At 36.7% G+C, this 20309-nt stretch overlaps 2 protein-coding genes across 6 annotated transcripts in view; one reads left to right on the top strand and one right to left on the bottom strand.

Moving 5' to 3' along the window:
- Positions 1-6158: 6158 nt before the first annotated feature.
- Positions 6159-18365, bottom strand: LOC121879911 (transcription elongation factor SPT4-like). Of its 4 annotated transcripts, none has more exons than XM_042386706.1 (4): positions 18271-18365; positions 12618-12724; positions 9319-9374; positions 6159-6396 (listed from the first exon to the last, which is right to left on the bottom strand). In XM_042386706.1, the coding sequence occupies exons 1-4, from the start codon at positions 18361-18363 to the stop codon at positions 6278-6280; spliced, it is 375 nt and encodes a 124-aa protein (XP_042242640.1). In that variant the 5' UTR covers positions 18364-18365; the 3' UTR covers positions 6159-6277. The 4 variants fall into 4 exon arrangements, with proteins under 4 accessions (XP_042242640.1, XP_042242642.1, XP_042242643.1 ...); XM_042386708.1 differs by lacking the exon at positions 18271-18365 and adding an exon at positions 16907-16966; XM_042386709.1 differs by lacking the exon at positions 18271-18365 and adding an exon at positions 16869-16943.
- Positions 18127-20309, top strand: part of LOC121879910 (lymphocyte-specific helicase-like) — a 41327-nt gene continuing 39144 nt past the window's right edge. Inside the window, exons 1-2 of one of the 2 annotated variants that reach the window (XM_042386704.1) lie at positions 18127-18251; positions 18545-18628. In XM_042386704.1, coding sequence (XP_042242638.1) covers positions 18551-18628 — 78 coding nt within the window. In that variant the 5' untranslated portion in view covers positions 18127-18251; positions 18545-18550. Of the gene's footprint in view, positions 18252-18544; positions 18633-20309 lie in introns of those variants that run through there. The other variant, XM_042386705.1, reaches the window with a different exon arrangement.

Genomic DNA, 20309 nt, shown 5'->3' with positions numbered 1-20309 from the left:
GGGTGATTTTAGTTAATGTAATTGTTACGTTCTCGGGCACATCGCCATGACAGCTCCAACAGTCGCCGCCGCACTAACACCGCCAAATCATTCATGCAAGATGACATGAACAAAATTAATCTACTACCGTGTAAATAACTTAACATTAGATTAGGTTAGGATAAAAAAAAATGCAGGAAGCGTCCCGTGATAAAGCCACAAACCTCAACGGTTAAACCATACATTTAAGTCTGCTGCCATTTGTAATTCATTTTTTATTCACAGATTATAAAGTATATTACAGTATATGATTAAAAATCAAATCATTATTATTCCTACTATTATTATAATCATTATTACTACTTTATTATTATTATTACACATACAGTTGTCATATTTACCTTTAGTGAGAGGCTGATTACTTTCCATTCAGTAGGGAGTCAGAAATACCATCTTAACCTTTTTTCCACCATATAACCCTCAAAAATCGTGTTTTTAATTTGAATTTAGGTTGTAACTCAGGGAATGTAATAATTATTGTGTTGTTTATAAGCTCATACCCAAAACCCATATCTTAGAAATTAACCCTTCACTCCAAGGATTTTGTATTATAGGATGGCTGAAGGCTCACTCCAATGGGCCAACTCGTTCACTACAACTGTGGCGCCGCTAAGAATTGACAGTATTTGGAGACAAAGATTCTAGTACTGTCCATATGTACAGTATTAAAATCCTTGTTGGAGGTGATGGTTAATGGGAGGGAGGCTTGCATTTTGGTTAAATTCACTGTTCTTTGGTGTCCTGTGTGTATTCTCCTACTATCTGTACTGGGATATAAGTATTGTGAGGCTATTAATTGATTCAATAATACCAAATGGAACATGAAAAAGTCTCAGATTTCTAGTATATTGATAACGATCCACTCTTGGCGGTGAACATCGGAGTATCATTGGGATACATAAAATAAGCAGGATACAATTGTAACTTTGAAGTTGAGGCTGCTACAGCTGGAAAAGTTTTTTTAATATTAGGCTAAATCATGCAAAGCTTAAACACAGTACTAGGCCGTATAATAAACTTCTGTTTACGATTTTTAACATACTGTACAAAGTAAGATAAGTCTCATGAGCTAGTTCATATACCATTTCACCAGTTTATTTATTTAATATTGATACGGGTACTTTGAGAAATGTCCATCAGTCCTTGTGAAGTTGGAATGTGTTAAAGAGGTTTGATTTCTGTTGTGCTACTTGCAGCACTTTGTACCTGTACAGCTCTTAATTTCATACTGTACTTTACTTTTACTTTCTTTTATCCTTTTCACCACTGATGGCTCATTAGCCGCTTGGGCGATCGGTGATGTCTCTGCTACACACTGTGGGCAAATACTGGGCATGCACTGGCTCCTGAATGTATCTGAACCTGCTCTAGGGCTTGTCAAGTCTGGTCTTGAAAGAGCTCACACTCGGTGCCATCACAACACTATCTGGCAGATTGTTCCAAGACTTCACAACTTCCATTCCAGTTGCACCACAGTTTTCTGGGCTAGCGGCTTCTTCAACCTTGAGCTGTGACCCCTTGAGGCGAGCGTCCTCCAGCTCCAGGTAAGGGCACTGAACTGAGTAGTGCCCTTGAGATGCTTATACACTTCAATTAGGTCTCCCCTTGCCCATCTGTAGTAAAAGCTAGGCAAGTCAAACTATTTACTCACCTGACAGCTGTGAGAACCACCAACAAAGACTTAGGTGGTCTCACATCATTGCCATCAAAAGAATGTGCTCAGTCGTTTTACAGTACTGTATTCAAAATTCGGTAATTGTACCATTTCAAACATTGTACCATGTGTAAGCTAACATTAACCACATCTGTCATGAGTAACTTGTCACATCATTTATTGTTCCGATTGTGTCAAAACTGTAAATGCAAATTACAGGATACTGTACTGGAAAATTCACAAATCAAATCACATTTCTAGAGCTTCTCAACTACAGAAGCAAAGCATAAAATCTTTGATTGTTTAAATGTGCATAATTTTCCTATATAACAAGTGGTTTTCACTTCTTTCTTACTTCCTTGCTGCATTTATATTGTGGACTGAAAAATATAATTTAAGATACCTTAAAAAAATTCGGAAAGTAGCCCCAACCAAAATGAACTAGTGAAAAAAGGTTGTTAATTTGAGGAATGTTTTGCTACAGGCGACAATTTAAGTTGACCTGAAAGTGCCAATACAGTAAACTCATGGGTGACACAGCAATTACAAGTATACGCGCTACTTATAGGACAGTGCTACTTACAGGACAGAGCAGGCACGTCAAGCTTGCTGATTATTATTAATGCAATACAGTACAGTACTGTACAGGAGGTATTTATATTTTTCTCCATAAAGCTATACAGAGTACTGTACAGTACAGGTATTTATTTCTAGCCATGCTACTTCAATATGTGAATTACCAAATACAGTGGTCCCTCGGTTAACGAACACAGTTCGTTCCAGAAGGTCGTTCGTTAACCGAATCCATTGTTTCAATGGGATTTTGTGTAATTGGTTCCAGCTCACCGAAAATTACATACAAAGTAAAACAAAAATGCAGTGAAGTACACTTACTTTGAGGTGTGTATGTAGAAAGCTTCTGGTTGATGATGATGATGATAGGAATTAGAAGTGGGGGTGGAGGAGAAGGGAGAAGAGAAGGAAGTGGGGGTGGAAGAGAAATCACCCCATGCTTGATGCTGTCATTTCATCCATAAAATTTTAAGTTCTCACTTGGTGTAATTCAAGATTATTTTCTTTAAATCAACACTGCACTGCACTATATGTTGTCAATATGTTAAATAAATTTCAGAATGACCAATAATTGTACTGTAAAAACATAAAAATACTCTGTGTTCAAGAGACCCACAAGCAAGATGTTTCCTCCACTGAACAGATACAAACTGAGGCCTTGGTGGGTGAGTGAAGTGGCTGATGGGTGCACCAAAAACAAGTTCCCTGTAATGCAATTATGTTAAATAAGTGCTAAAATGACAAAAAAAATTAATATAAAATTTGGAAAATTATTGAATAGTACAACCTTTTTGATATTTACTCCAATTTTAACGAATGTAAGCCCTGGAACCGATTTCTGTATTGGCAGACTAATCTTCCAGCTGGTGCGCAAGCCAAAGCATGTCGAAACATTTTCGTAAGAATTTCGTTAACCGAATTTTTGTTCGTTAACCGAAATGAAGATTCTTATAGAAGGTAATTCGTTAACCGAAATTTCGTTAACCGAGGCGTTCGTTAACGGAGGGACCACTGTACTGTATACTGTATTGTAGTACTGTACTATTTGTTATGATATCATCCTTCCATTGGATTTACTTGTGAAAATTTTTTTTTGTGTTGAAATGCTATCTTTAGAATGTCTATAAAAGATAATTGTGGGAAATTTTTCCATAAGGATTAGAATATTTTTCAGGCCCATTTATCTTTGGTAATTGCATATAACAATCTGCTGACTAAAATTCAAAATCATCATACAAACAATAAGTACAGTAGACCCTTGCCATTCGCGAAGGATAGGTACCAAGAAATAGCGCAAATTGGCAAAACCGCGAACAGCAACTTATACTACCTTAGTGCAATACTGTATGCCTATACCAAACTGACCAGCCGCAGCAGCACTTATCCCCTCTTTTAACTTATCTAATAATAAAACTTTCTTTGTCAGGGTCATCACTGACTTCTGCCTTTTTACATTTCACTCTATTAGCGTCACTAGTACTGACGCTAGGCAGTCTTTTACGGGCCATTTCACACAGAAACACTAAAGTTTTGAGAGTTCAACACGAGATGCTAGCCACCAGTTACCATCTGCTTACCGTGAATTGTCAAAATCACAAATGGCAAGGTGTTTGCTGTAATTTAATGTTGATCACTTTTCATTAAGATATTAACAGTCAGAAATCCCATCTTAACCTTTATTTTTTGCCCAATTAACCACTTATAGACCCATTTTTTTATTACAGGATTGTGCAAAGGAGCATGGCACTGACTCCGTGATGGCTTGACCACACGCACAACTTTTCTGTAAAGGAACAGAAGATGGAGAAATAACCCATGTTTGGATGATATAATCCCCATCTCAAAGCAAACTAGATAATGATCTGAATTTGGTGAATCACACCTAAAACCCCTTGTTGACCTTCTCAATGGATCATGGATGTCTACAGCAGAACTGCCACTCAAAATATCGAAAAGAGGTAGTCCATAAGGGCAAGCTGAGCAGAGCAGAAAAGTGGTTCCATTCTGCAGATGCATCTCATCGCAAGAACAAGGTCGAGCCTGTGGAACATCTGTGATTGCACATAGTACGTATAGTAAAATCAGACAACATGGGAATGTTGCTTCTCATTATCCAGGATAACAGCAAATGATGTAGTAAGAGCAAGTCTCTTACATTTAAATGACTAGGGTGATGCAGCAGCCTAAGAACTATACTACCACCATAAATGTCCTGAGAGGACTTGTAGAGTGTGTTGTGATGGCATAAAGGATATTAGAAGCATAGCTGACATGAAGTTATTCAACTTAGGTACATAATTTCATACTTTATGTTTGCTGCAGGCTGGTGGTAGAGGTTATACTAGTTTACTACGTCAAGAATTTAGTCTACAAACAAATGTAGATATGATAAAAACAAGTAAGACAATATCAGTGGACACTTCTAGACCTGTAAGAACTATAGTACAATACAGTACGTATTCTATGTCGACCACAAGATCTAACCAAACTTAATATATCCCATAACTACACAATCCAACACAGGACAGTTTTTGTTAGGTTAGGCTACTTCTTAGGATTTGCTTTATAGGTGGTTTTTATTTGTTTTCCTCTTCTCTCACCTGATGCAATTTCTGTACATTAAAAGGAATATATCAATGATGGTCTTCTAAAAAAATTGCATTTTTTTTTTAAATAAATGTAAATTAAGACTGCAAAGGGCGTGCATATTTACCACAGTGGCATCTATAGTAAAATAAACTGGTGATATCATTAAATTTAACCTATTAGTTTGGCCAGTGTGTCTGTAGAATTAAAACTTGTCAAACTGTATTCCATAGTTTTAAAAAGTTATAAACTATATTTTGTCTTCTTTTGGGTCAAAAAAATTTTTGCTTTCAAAAGTATTACAGTATGTCTATATTCTTCTCACTACTCTTAGGAGGATCCAAAATTTCAGTTTGTGGAAGTGGGGACAATTATTTAAAATACCTAAGACCAGGGGTACAAAATCAACATACAGTGTACAGCATACTGTAAAGCAACACTTCCATTGGAAATACCAAATTTTGTCAATCAGGGGTAAGTGTGTCATCTCTGGCAATGTCTCCTCATTCTTTCTATATTACAGCACTGTACAGTATACAGTAGTAGGGAGCAACTGCACCATAACTAACAAAAATTATCACTTTTAAATGTAGAGTACCATACTATATGGTCATTCATTAGGAAAATCAATCAGGATGCCACTTAAACACTTTTCTTCCAAGCTTTCCCCTTTACTAATATTTTCATGCACATTCAAAAAGTACTGACAGAGTTATACAGTATATCACACTGGTGCAGTATACTAACCCTCTGCTAATACAGTACCTCCTTTAACTCTCAAGTGACCATTAGCCATTTCTTCCAAAAATTCAAAGCTAATCAGTTTGTCTGTCAAGTGCTCTTGCATGACAATCTATGTAATGTCATTAATGCTAAATAGGATACAGTTAGCTCACATTGATAGTTTGGTTTTACAAAATATACTTGAAATGAAGTACCTGTACAGAGTGGTATTGTGCAATAATCAATGTACAATACAGAAGATAGGTACAGTCAACAAAATTACTGTATCGTGTCTGGGGTCCGTTGGAACAGGGAATGAGGAAATACCTCAGCCACTCATTGTATGTGTGGGGTTGGAATACCTGTTTTTTCTAAATAGTTCACCCTGTGTTCCAGAATGAAAAGTATGGAAAGTTGCATGAAAATTTTTTGGATGACTGTACAGTACTATAATGTGATGAGACCCATAATACAACTAGAATGTGCAGAAACTTAGGACTTTTACACTCCCATTCCCACAAAGAATTCACAATTTTTCCTTTTCAGCAAACATCAGCCAGAGGAATGAAAGAAACAATGACCATAAAACCATTACAGTACTGTATTACTTGTTAGCGCCTAAAAGCAGGGAATACATTCGTCTTTAAGAGTATATAAAAAAGTATAAGGATTAGAAGGTGATATCGAGGGTAAGAATCTTGTTTACAGTTTTGTCATATCCCTTGACCTATACTTCATTCCTCGTGACTTCATCTCACGTACAACTGTTGGCGGTAGACGGCCAGTGATGGAGATGGCATACATTCCTCGGCAGCATCGGTCTAGAATGAAAAAAACATAACAATGAATAATTAATAATCTAAACAAAGCTCACTTTTCACAATGCACCTTAAACTAACCTCCACCTACAGGCATAATAACAAACATTGCCACCTCCCTTTTTTGTAGCATAGTACTGTACATCCAATATACAATGGAACAGTTTAGTCCAGGACACTGACACTACAGAACCAAGAGCACCATAGTAAACAACCATACTAATACTTTACCACTCTGGTATCAAACACAAGACTCACTGGTTATGAACATAAGTGTTACTCATTAGATAGGCAGAATTCATACTCGTACACTTGACCAATAGAGTATTTTAACCGACTGAAAATGGACAGTATTCATAAACCCCTAAATGATGCCATTATATCCTTACTCTGGCTGATAATTTCTCTTCAGTAAACACTCAACAGTCCTGGTCATTTGCCTGTCCAACAATTCAAACTCAACAGCAACTTTTTTAACAATGTTATTTCATAACTACTGATTATTATCTTTTACCATTGTTACTATAGGAAAGAGGCATTGTGTACTTACCGTTCTGTTGCCACTACTGTACAGCATATGAAAGAGACACTGTGTACTGTACTACTTAGTGACCTATTGCCACTATAGGAGACACCGTGTACTACTTAATGATCTGTTGCCACTATAGGAGACACTGTGTACTACTTACTGATCTGTTACCACTATAGGAGACAGTGTACTACTTACTGATCTGTTACCACTATAGGAGACACTGTACTACTTACTGATCTGTTGCCACTATAGGAGACACTGTACTACTTACTGATCTGTTACCACTATAGGAGACACTGTACTACTTACTGATCTGTTGCCACTATAGGAGACACTGTACTACTTACTGATCTGTTGCCACTATAGGAGACAGTGTACTACTTACTGATCTGTTACCACTATAGGAGACAGTGTACTACTTACTGATCTGTTACCACTATAGGAGATAGTGTACTACTTACTGATCTGTTACCACTATAGGAGACAGTGTACTACTTACTGATCTGTTACCACTATAGGAGACAGTGTACTACTTACTGATCTGTTGCCACTATAGGAGACAGTGTACTACTTACTGATCTGTTACCACTATAGGAGACACTGTACTACTTACTGATCTGTTACCACTATAGGAGACAGTGTACTACTTACTGATCTGTTGCCACTATAGGAGACACTGTACTACTTACTGATCTGTTACCACTATAGGAGACACTGTGTACTACTTACTGATCTGTTGCCACTATAGGAGACACTGTACTACTTACTGATCTGTTACCACTATAGGAGACACTGTACTACTTACTGATCTGTTGCCACTATAGGAGACACTGCACTACTTACTGATCTGTTACCACTATAGGAGACAGTGTACTACTTACTGATCTGTTGCCACTCATAGGAGACAGTGTACTACTTACTGATCTGTTGCCACTATAGACATTAATTGTACCTTTCTTACTGATCTGTTGCCACCATAGGGAGACAGTACTACTTACTGATCTGTTACCACTATAGGAGACAGTGTACTACTTACTGATCTGTTGCCACTATAGGAGACACCGTGTACTACTTAATGATCTGTTGCCACTATAGGAGACAGTGTACTACTTACTGATCTGTTACCACTATAGGAGACACTGTACTACTTACTGATCTGTTGCCACTATAGGAGACAGTGTACTACTTACTGATCTGTTGCCACTATAGGAGACACTGTACTACTTAATGATCTGTTGCCACTATAGGAGACAGTGTACTACTTACTGATCTGTTACCACTATAGGAGACACTGTGTACTACTTACTGATCTGTTGCCACTATAGGAGATAGTGTACTACTTACTGATCTGTTACCACTATAGGAGACAGTGTACTACTTACTGATCTGTTGCCACTATAGGAGACACTGTACTGTTACTATAGGACTGATTTACTGATCTGTTACCACTATAGGAGACAGTGTACTACTTACTGATCTGTTACCACTATAGAGACACTACTTACTGATCTGTTACCACTATAGGAGACACTGTACTACTTACTGATCTGTTACCACTATAGGAGACACTGTGTACTACTTACTGATCTGTTACCACTATAGGAGACACTGTACTACTTACTGATCTGTTACCACTATAGGAGACTGTGTACTACTTACTGATCTGTTACCACTATAGGAGACAGTGTACTACTTACTGATCTGTTACCACTATAGGAGACACTGTACTACTTACTGATCTGTTACCACTATAGGAGACAGTGTACTACTTACTGATCTGTTACCACTATAGGAGACACTGTACTACTTACTGATCTGTTACCACTATAGGAGACACTGTACTACTTACTGATCTGTTACCACTATAGGAGACACTGTACTACTTACTGATCTGTTACCACTATAGGAGACAGTGTACTACTTACTGATCTGTTACCACTATAGGAGACAGTGCACTACTTACTGATCTGTTACCACTATAGGAGACACTGCACTACTTACTGATCTGTTACCACTATAGGAGACACTGTACTACTTACTGATCTGTTACCACTATAGGAGACACACTGTGTAGTACTTACTGATCTGTTACCACTATAGGAGACAGTGCACTACTTACTGATCTGTTACCACTATAGGAGACACTGCACTACTTACTGATCTGTTACCACTATAGGAGACACTGTACTACTTACTGATCTGTTACCACTATAGGAGACACACTGTGTAGTACTTACTGATCTGTTACCACTATAGGAGACAGTGCACTACTTACTGATCTGTTACCACTATAGGAGACACTGCACTACTTACTGATCTGTTACCACTATAGGAGACACTGTACTACTTACTGATCTGTTACCACTATAGGAGACACACTGTGTAGTACTTACTGATCCGTTGCCACTTTGCTACCCAACTATCCTCTGGACTCATCAAGGCAATGAAGCTAAAAATCAATAAATAAAAAAAATCAATAAATGAAGATTATTGTTATGTACAGTACAGAAATGCCAAGTGTAATTATACAGTTTTATTGTTACATAATTATATACAGTACACTGGTCCCTCGGTTAACGAGCGCCTCGGTTAACGAGATTTCGGTTAACGATTTACCTTCCATAAGATTCTTAACTTCGGTTAACGAGCAATCCCTCGATTAACGAGTTTTTTACAAGCCGACTTCAACATGTTTTCGCTTACATTTGGCGGTCCACCAGCTGCATATTAGTCCGCCAATACAGTAATCAGTTTTAGGGCTTAAATTCCTTACTATTTTAGTAAATATCACGAAGTTTATACTATTCAATAATTTTAAAAGTTTAATATTAACTTTTTTAGTCATTTTAACAATTATTGAACATAAATGAAGGTGAAGAAACTAGTTTCTGGCGTGCCATCCAGCCTGTTAACACACCAGACAAGCGTTAGTCTCTCTCTGTTTTCAGTGGAGGTAACATCTTGCTTGAGACTCTCTTCAACTAAACGCTTGTTTTCTGTGTTTCCAAGCAAATTATTGGTCATTTTGAAATATATTTTACATATTGACAATATATAATGCAATGCAGTGTTGATTTAAAGAAAATAATCTTGAAATACACCAAGAGAACTAAAATTTTATGGGTGAAATGGTGCCATGGGGTGACTTCTCTTCCACCCCAATGCCTTCTCTTCTTCCTTCTCCTCCACCCCCATTCTAATTCCCATCATCATCATCATCATCATCATCCAGGAGCCTTCTACATACACACCTCAAAGTAAGTATACTTTTCTACCTTTTATGTTGAATTTAGGCAATTTTCGGTGAGCTGGAACCAATTACCCAAAAACCCATTGAAACAATGGTTTCGGTTAACGAGTTTTTCGGTTAACGAGCAACCTGCTGGAACGGATTGTGCTCGTTAACCGAGGGACCACTGTACTCACTAAATAATTATTACCCTTTAACTCAAGCAAGAGAAATATTATCCCCCATCCAATTCACTCACATAAATACTTTACCTGTATATGAAGTGAATAAACAAAAAGAATTCAGAACTATATGGTACTATAATTTGATCACCCACTTTTTCAGAGTTCATGGGGACTAACTCCTGAGTGGTGTACTGTACTCAATCAGATCTCAGTCTGGAGATGCAATGGGTTTAACATTAAGGAATATACAGAATAATTTCACACTTTATCAGAGGAGATCCACTTATAATATTTACTGACATATACATAATGACAATATCTCCCACTCATTGAGTTAAGTCCCGACGTTAGTGATTGCGCTGTGTACTGACAAATTTTTTTGTTTGTAATTCACTTTAAAATGGCTGGCAAGCTTAAAAGTGAGAGTTTTGTGGTGCTGAGAAGAAAAAGAGACACCCATTTTAGATTTTCTAGGTATTATTTAAGCATTTTTGACTTACGACCTGGATTTGGGTCCCTAACTCCGTCGTAAGTCGAGGACTAGCTGTATACAGTACTGTATAAGTTTTATATTAATAAAATATGAAAGCTCAGTTTAACATAAAACACGTCTCTACAAATTACACAAAAGTAAAAATATTAATAATACTGTGTAAAGGGTAACTGATTCCTAATAAAAATGATAAAGTACCTCAGAAATTAAAAACTTTTAATATTTTCTCTCAAAGGAAGAAAAGAAGGGCAAAAATATCCTGCAAGATACAATAGTGAAAACTGTGGACTGCAGTACAGTCGACCCTCGTTAATTCGGACCCCTTTAATCCGGATTTCGGATAATTCGGACGAAATCTGAACTAAGCGAGGGACTGTCCATATCAAATTTCTGGTTCTGGGATTGTCAGATAGATGGCGCGCACCAGACCGCCAGTCATTGTTGACTTAGCGCCATTTTCGAGTATCAGTGTTGTGTTGCCCTGCAATTTTCGTTGATATTTCAGTGATTAGGCATCTTTCAGCCTTGTATTTTACATCATGTCTTCAAGGGGAAGTACCTCTAATACGCCGAAGAGGAAGTATGTGACCCTTTCTGTGAACCAGAAACTGGAACTCATCAGGAAGTTAGAGGCTGGTGCTTCGGTGGCTAGAGTTTGTGACGAGTATGGTGTTAAAAAGCAAACAGTTTCGGACATACGCAAGGCTAAGGACAAACTCACTGCATTTTCTTTTAAATATAATGCATTATTATGCAATATTAACCCCTAAATCGGTTAATTCAGACAATCGGCTAAAACGAACACCCTTCCGCCCTATTAGTCCGAATTAACGAGGGTCGACTGTATAATAGTGTACTGTACTACCCTTCTTTATGTCTCACAGGAAAGATTTTTCCAACTATGACCAAGTCATCCACCACTAATAAACAACTCAATGCTCAAGATGTGTGTGGTTTCCCTGTTGTCCCTCTTCAGAGCTTATCCCACTTTCTTCACAAACCTTAAGTTTTGAAGAATCATTCTAATATCTATCATCCAGACACCAATCTCTAAAAATGGCAACAACAGTGCAGTACAGTAAAATGCATTACATGTAAAATGAAATACTGTAAAGCATAATTTACGAGAACCATATCACTGGATCCTACAAACTAGAACAACGCTTTGTATGCCTAATACAGTACGTATTGTACTGTAGTATAAAAACAGATTGCAGCATTACCCTGTACATGGTAGCTGTAAGAGAAGGAATAATATAAAGGGAAGGAAAGGAGGAGCAGAAGAAAGAAGAAAATAGTGTAACAAGAAAAAGTGCACGTTGCAAAACCACAAAAAAGAAACAGTACCTGTGTCCAGTACAGTTATTTAAAAAAAAAAAAAAGTTTAGTTAACAGTAACTGTACAATGATGTAATGTCATGTGAATAGTTTTTCTCTAGAGGCAATACAAAACATTACTTCTATAGTACACTATATACAGTACAGCATTTCTACACCAAATAAACAATAACTTTAATTGACATCTTTCCTGTGGAGGTCAAAATTTGTCACAGAAAGGTTCCTCATCCTGTTCACTTACATCAACGAATTTTTATTTTTCTAACCATAAAGAAATTAAATGTAAAAAATTTCCTTATGTTCTTCTAGAATTCTTTTCAAAAACAAATCATCTTACAAATGCTCATGAAATTATAAAACACTGTACTATACTGTATTACCACTTACTGATGAACAATACCTGTACAGTGCTCACTGTTCTCCCTCTGAATACTGTACTGTACTTACCCATCAAAGTTGTTAGAAGTGCAGTCATATACTTGGTCGCGGTTATTTTTCATTCGTAGAAATTCATCACAGTTCTCACACCCATCTGTCTCAAACATGTCCAGTGTCTGAGAAAAGAGATTAACTCATCAGATACAATGTACATTATGATTATATTACTGTATTAAACATGTAATACTTTCTTAAACCAGTACCCTGTACATTAAAAGCATGCAACTGTGAATGCACTATAGTACATTTAAAATCAGGAGCCATGTAAAAACAAACTAATTATAGTACAGTACTGTACCATATATCTTTCACTTTACAGGTACAGTACTGATAAGAGAGCTTCAGCAGCTGACGGGATGATTTTTTTTTTTATTGGGCACTCCCCTACATCCTTGTGTAAGGTGAAGCGCAGAAGCGTTTACAGCGCCCAACAGGGAAGCATGCTAAGTTCATGCTTACCTTGATGTCTCATGAGTTAAGGGCGTAGAAGCCTGAAGAGTCAGTGGTTTTATGTCATCAAGTTATTGGAAGCTCCAACAACTCCCTGAATACGAATTCGCAACTTTCGACTTACACCAGGTACCTACTTTACTACTAGGTGAACAGGGACTAATGGGGGCTAGGAAGTAAGTCCAAACAACTTCCACCGGCCCGGGAATCGAACCCGTGACATCTCGCTTGCGAGGCAAGAACGGTACCGCATCTACCACCGGTCCCCACGGGATGAAATGTCAATACTGTATTACTGGTTCTAATAAAACTCTTACTTTATTATCATACAGTAATATGAAGAGAGGAAAGAGAATCTGCTTTGCTACTTCTCAGGAACACCTTAATATACTGCATGACACTTCCTAACAGCATCATACTATATTAACAACACAAAATGATTCATCACTCATGAAATCCTTTTTTATAAGCAGGGCTGCTTGTGATGAATTCACAAATACAATACAGTTCTTTGTTACTCTGCTTAAAGGTAGATACTGTACAGGTATTTTCTTGAATTACTTATGATACTGGTACCTGTAATTTGAATTTTGGTTACTTTTCCTTTTAAGTACAATTTATAAAAATTTATTCTTACATGATTTTCATTTCCAATGTCACATTTCTTAATTATTTGCTGAAAAAAATGGTGATGTAATCAGGCTGTCGAGTAACTATAATCAGAAAATACAGTACAGTATATGTCTTGGCAAATGCTCAATAAACACACCATTTTATATACAGCCACATGCAACTCTCCCACATAATTAGTATTGTTTTTACTAGGAAAAATCACATGTGGTACAGCTGACTTATTTAATCTCACATCAGCGAACAGTGCCATCACTTCCAGGGTCATAGTCACATGAGGTCAAAGCAGTGTTTGAAGTCACTAAATGTCATCACCTGACTTAAAATATCTGAATTTTTTGGGGGTTATGATTCATTTTAGTTACACCATAAAACTTCATACAGTACAGGTATTTCTATTTATATAGGAAGAAAGAAAAAAAAAGGTATTACAGGTAGACAACCCTTTATCCGAAATTCCGAAAACCAAAAAGCTCTGAAAACCTAAAGTTTTTTTTTGTGGGGCAATTTTTTTTTTTTTTAAACAGGGATTACACCACCCGGGCATAGGTCACTGACCCACATCAGGGCCTGGGGGGCGAAAATATAATAGTAATAATAATTATAATAATAATAATTATTCATAGTAAATAAAAATTGTAATAAAAATACACCAAACTAAAATAATATGATAACATTAATAATAATAATAACAATAATAATAATACTGTAATATATAATAATAAAATTAATAAAAATAACAATAATACAGGAGTACTGTAATAATAAAATAATAATAAAGAAATACAAGAATGAAAAAAAGATCAAAAGTGAGAAACACGACCTAGACCTATGAATTATTATTATTATTATTATTTTTGTTACATTTTCGCCTTCCCCAGGCCCTGATGTGGGTCAGTGATCTATGCCCGGGTGGGCTAATACACACAAAAAAAAAAATTAACCATTCTGAAAACCGAAAAATTCCGAAATCCGAAATTCCTCTGGCCCCAAGGATTTCGGATAAGGGATTGTCAACCTGTATTATCGTTTCGGTCATCCAGTGAATTTTAGGATTTTTACTTTAGGTTAGGTTAGTTTAGGTTGAAATTGCTTTTTCTGATGGTTTCTGACGTGTTTTGAACAATTTCCAAGTAGGTAGATGACCGAAATGATAATTTTACCCCAAAAAATACTTTCTTCTGTTACATTTCCATTGAAAATTTATATTCTATGAGTATTTTAGCCGCTAAGACTTCTCCAATTACCAACAATGTTGGTTGTTCAAAGTGGGCAGAGATTTGAAGTAGAGGAAAATGGATGAGTTGTCGGTTCTGAGTAAACACAAGAAATACACTCTGCCTCGTTCGTAGAGTGATACGGTATATATAATTTGTGTTAAGAGTTTCCCGCTATAACAGTCTAGATAAGTTTATTTCTCTAGAAACAGGGTTGCCATTTGCAATGACATCGCCAGTTTCCCAGCAGACAACGTTCTCCAACAAACTCACCACTGCAGTCACAGGTAGTACAAAGGATGGCCTCTTCAGACCCCAAATGCCACGTTCCGGTAAGTTTTAATGGTGTTTTTTATGGTCTAAGACTCTAAGTCATGGACTTTCTGTAAGTGAAGAAATGTGCCTTGAAGAGCAGCTTATGGACATAAAAACTCCCATATTCACACCAGCTCAGCTGTCATGCATTCTTACCTGGCAGACTTTCTTTTTTTCCAGTACATTTACAGAGAATATCAGTACTAGATGGAGATACGAGTCAATTTTGAAGTACTGTAATGACATTGTCTGGACTTTGTTTTGAGAATGCATTGGGATATATCATCATTTATATTAATTAATGGGTAACATTTTACTTTAATACCATAAGTATACAGCTCCTTCCCAACTTACGACGGAGTTAGGGACCCAAATCCAGGTCGTAAGTCGAAATGGTCGTAAGTCGAAAATGCGAAAATAATACATAGAAAATCTAAAATGGGTGTCTCTTTTTCTTCTCAGCACCACGAGAACTCTCACTTTTACACTTGCCAGCCATTTTAAAGGGAATTACAAACAAACAAAAATTCAGTACACAGCGCGATCACTAACGTCGGAACTCGAAAATACGTAATTTGAAAAATATTTTGTACGACTGCGGCGGTCGCATGTCCGGGTGGTCGTAAGTCGAGGAGTACCTGTACATGAATATTAATTGTTTAATAGAGAAAATGCTTCAACATCGGTAAATAAACAAAATACAGAACATTAATGAAGGTGATGGCACCAGCGCATGAACTACCGAGTAGTGAAATGATTCCAGGCGTATTAACAATGTTTCTATTTTCGTCTTTAATAAATTGTCTTAGTGTTTGTTATTATTTTATATCCCAAGCAACATTTATTTTCACGTGTACATTACTATTATCCTCTTCACCACTGATCGGCTCGTTAGCCGCTTGGGCAATCGGTTACGTCTATTACACACTGTTGCCAATTACTGGGCGTGTACTGGCTCTGTTATGCACTGTGGCAAGTACTGGGCATACACTGGCTCCTGAATGTACCTGAACCTGCTCCAGTGCTTATCCAGTCTGAGCATAAGCTAAAATCGTGCACAAGAAAAGCAAATCAAGACAAACAAGTCCATCTCTGGAAGCTGTGGGATGAATATGAAGAACAAAATATCACCACTTCTAATTTCCTAAAAAAAAAGTCAGTGCCTTTTTCTAAGAATGCATGAGTATTAACAATGTTTTAAATTGATTTATATTTTAATCTTTCTCATATTGTTTAAGTGAGATGATTGTAGGTGTATTAACAATGTTTTTATTTTAAACTTTCGTCTTTAATATAGTCTTGGTTTTTATTATCATTTCCTATCCCAAGCAACAGTTATTTTCGTGTTATAATGATGGGAATGAACGGGGTGACGAAAGAGGCAAGGCAATGGTTACGAAACGGATTAAAAAGAGTGATGATGATGTGGGCAGACCCCGTTGGGTATGTTAGGTCAGGTTCTATGCATTGTCGCTTCCATTTTTGTGTTTAATATAATAGCCTTACCTTTACCAGTGAACACACAAGACAGGAACGAAGACCTCGCAGATCTTTAGGTACAGTTTCCATTACAAACAATAATATTTACTGATACAGTGACAGAGTACACTTCAACTCCCCAGCTGAGAGGGAGTTAATGTCTGTTTACCAGGTCCTGCGCCTGCGCCAACATGAACAGACACTTACAGACGTTCTTGAGGGATCACATAATATTCCTAAGCCACATGGCATTTAGTTGGCCGCGGGATATATACTGTATATGCAAGTAAATCACTGTGGGTGCGCGTGATCCAGGTATATGCTGATAACCACAAGGAAAAAGAAAACACGAAGTTCACAAGAGCTTTAGTGTAATTCACATCTTCAGGGGTATTACCTATGTGCTATGCTTAGGAAGGTTTCTTCTTCTTTCCTGTCTTTCTTATTATAGTCTTTGGTAAAAAATAATATCTTTCTTTCGCTACAATACGAAAGCGCAAGATTTTTTTATCTATGTGAACTTGGATTTTTTTTATATATCGGTGATTTTTGTGTTTCTTGAAGAGGATAAATGTAAAAAAGTAAAAACTTTGCAGTAAAATAGCGACACAATTCTGCTAATTGTGTCGTGTAAAGAGCATAAAATTAAGTCATCTTCTGTCATCAATTGTACTTTAATTAAATTCAATAGTGAAAAATTCTCATATCACTGTGAGCTCTTAATGCCATTCCTCCTTGGCTGGATATATTAGTTTGTAGCGTACTGTATGTGGCCAGTTGTCAATTCTCTTAAGTTGTCTATAAGGCTAGGACACAGACACATCTGGTAGGTTAGTAAGGCTGTACCCATACTGGAACACTCAGCATGTAAACTTTGTGATAAACCTTTAAAGCATACACTTGAACACTATATTATTGAATGTGACACTGTCAAGGACTTCAGGTCACCTGGCTTATTGTATCATGAACTTTGTAATTACTACATTGAATCAGGGGTGCTTGAGGACATTCTTGCTGTTTATCCCAAATTTGCTAGCCCACACTGATTAGTCTTCAATTAGAATATGACGTCCAATGCATGTGAACCACTGACCTATATATACTGCTAATGGATATGATGTATTTCCTTGTGTACGAACCTCTGTCCTGCATGGCAGTGAACAGTGACATTACCCACATGAATCTGACCTATATATATATATATATATAGCTGTTAATGAATATGTTGTATTTCTTTGTTTATGAATCTGTCCTGCGTGGCAGTGAGAAGTGATACTACCCTCAGTGTCAAGACCTGACTCAATTACTCAGAACAGGCAAACTGTACTACAAGCTTTGTCAATAAATTTGTTCAACTAAAAAAAAAACTGTGAGCTCTTTCAAGACTAGACCAACCCAGTATTTGCGAACAGTACGTAACAGAGACGTGACCGACGGCAAAAGCGGATAGGGAGACAATTAGATTATTATTGTAGTGTCAGCACGTTGTAGCCCTTAACAATGTTCCCGTAAACCACCAACAAAACTACTATACCCCTACAAATTGTTCCAGGTCTCTACTGTTGTCTTACCGTTTTCTGCAGACCATTTCTTCTTTGCTTAATGTTTCTGTGATATGTACCAAACAGCGGGAGTGGAGGAAAGGTATATAGGATATGAAGCATAACGTAACTGAATTAAAATCTTAGATATTCAGCACATTATTAATTATACCTATCTATCCATAAATGCTTATTATATTATCAAACATCCTGCTGTATAAGTTTATATATGCGAAAATACAATAGTAAGTTATTCTATTTATTATAAGATAGTTTTATTGATTATGTTGACATGTTGGAGCAGAACCAGATGCCTGAGGTGAGTCCCGCGGCGCGCCAGTTCCAACAAGAGTTCGCGGGAAAACACGGACCTGTGTGTTGTAATACAGTAAGTAAGTTCCTCTATAGTATTTATCTATTGTTGGTTTAATTAGCTTTTGTACCTACTTTCAATATGGATGGTAAACTGACTGCTTAAATCCAGAAAGATAAAGTACAGGCTCAGTAATAACGTTTGATTCAATTGGTATGCTGGAGTGATTTCTTATTGTCCTTATTAACTTGCTGGTACATATTGTTTGAGAGTAGATATACTAGGTAATAATTTTATACTTCTGGGCAATGTTTCAGTCTAGGGAAATACTGAAACGTTAATATGTGGCTTCAGTATTTAGTATTTTCCCAACCTTATTCTTAAAGAATTACTAAACTATTCTTTTTGCAGAAGTTGTCATCAGATAAAATCGAATTTGAACTTATTTGAAATCAAGGTAAATATGCAATTGTAGTAAGCTATGTCCAGTATCAGGTCAATTGTTGTATGGCAAAGCTTATTAACCCATGGTTAATTTAGGTATAGTTCCTGGGTTTTGTGGCTAGGTTAGGTTAGGCTGGAAAAGTTAGGTTAGGATGACCTTAACTAAACTCTTAGCTAACTGGCAACTATATGAATCTTTTTCTGTCAAGCTAACCAATGAATATACAGTATAGAAAACAACTGCTCGTTGACCCAGCAATGAGAACAAAGTTTTTTGGAGTTTATCTTTAGATGCAGGAAATAAGTACAGCAGCCTCTGTGCATGACTGGTGGGCAGACTGTACCATGATAGTTATTAAGATGGCCTTCTTTCTGACAAATGTAACCTACCGTTAACTAATAACAACACGCTCCGTCAATATGGGTGCCATACCTATATCTAGTGTGACTTTTGGCATACAGCTGCCGTACCTGTATCCACTATGGTACGCTATTTTTATGCTCTGTGCAGTGGTGATATCTGTTTCTTACGCAATGATTTGTTATTTGTTTTGGCTCTTTTCTCAGTATTAATACCTCAGAGTGGGCTGGGTTTTAAAGAAGAGGGAAAATGTGGATTGAAAACATGAAAATATACTGACAGTATAGTATTTTATTTATTGGCAAGGGTTATTTGACCAGTACCTGGCCAAATATTCATTGGCTATTTGACTATGGTTTATGGAGCTCTATTATTGTATATGCATTATTTTACCATGTTAATAATTATTATTTTGCTATACTGTATTTGTATGATTTTACCATATAAAATATGTGTAAATTTACTAATTGATGTTACCAATATGACTACTGTATAATAACTGACCTAACCTAACCTAACCTCATGAAAAAGTTTGATATCAAGTAACGATGAATCCCCAAAAAACATGGAATGAGAATGGTACCCCACATTCTACTGAGTACAGAAAACCTACTCAGTATAATTTGTATACAGTATTACATTACAGTACCTTATATATACAGTGTGTCCATGAGAGAAGTGGGACATATCAGAGTATCAGAAGACAATTAAAGAAAAGAGTGATAAAGTATTCAACATTTAAATTATAGTGTAATGCCCACAGTCATCCTGACCAAAATCCCATTAAAATCATACACAATCCCTGTGGGTACCAGTCACATAGCTGATGGTTATTTGGCGGGGAATCTTGGTCAAATAACCACATTATTTAGTTTTAGCAATTATTAAGGTTAGAGTTTGTCACAGATCTCACCAGCTACCTAACCCACCTCACCAAGTCTGACCTAACTT

Source organism: Homarus americanus, unplaced genomic scaffold (genome assembly GCF_018991925.1).
Source record: "Homarus americanus isolate GMGI-L3 unplaced genomic scaffold, GMGI_Hamer_2.0 scaffold29478, whole genome shotgun sequence".
Classification (NCBI taxonomy): domain Eukaryota; kingdom Metazoa; phylum Arthropoda; class Malacostraca; order Decapoda; family Nephropidae; genus Homarus; species Homarus americanus.
This window is presented reverse-complemented; position numbering and strand designations above follow the sequence as displayed.

Bases quoted from the DNA above. Each gene is read 5' to 3' on its own strand.
- LOC121879911 (XM_042386706.1), bottom strand. From the start codon at position 18,363: ATGCTTCATATCCTATATACCTTTCCTCCACTCCCGCTGTTTGGTACA. The intron at 12,725-18,270 runs GTAAGACAACAG...CTCTTTTCTCAG, and splicing joins GAAATGGTCTGCAGAAAACG to ACACTGGACATGTTTGAGAC. The intron at 9,375-12,617 runs GTAAGTACAGTA...ATTGATTTTTAG, and splicing joins ACTTCTAACAACTTTGATGG to CTTCATTGCCTTGATGAGTC.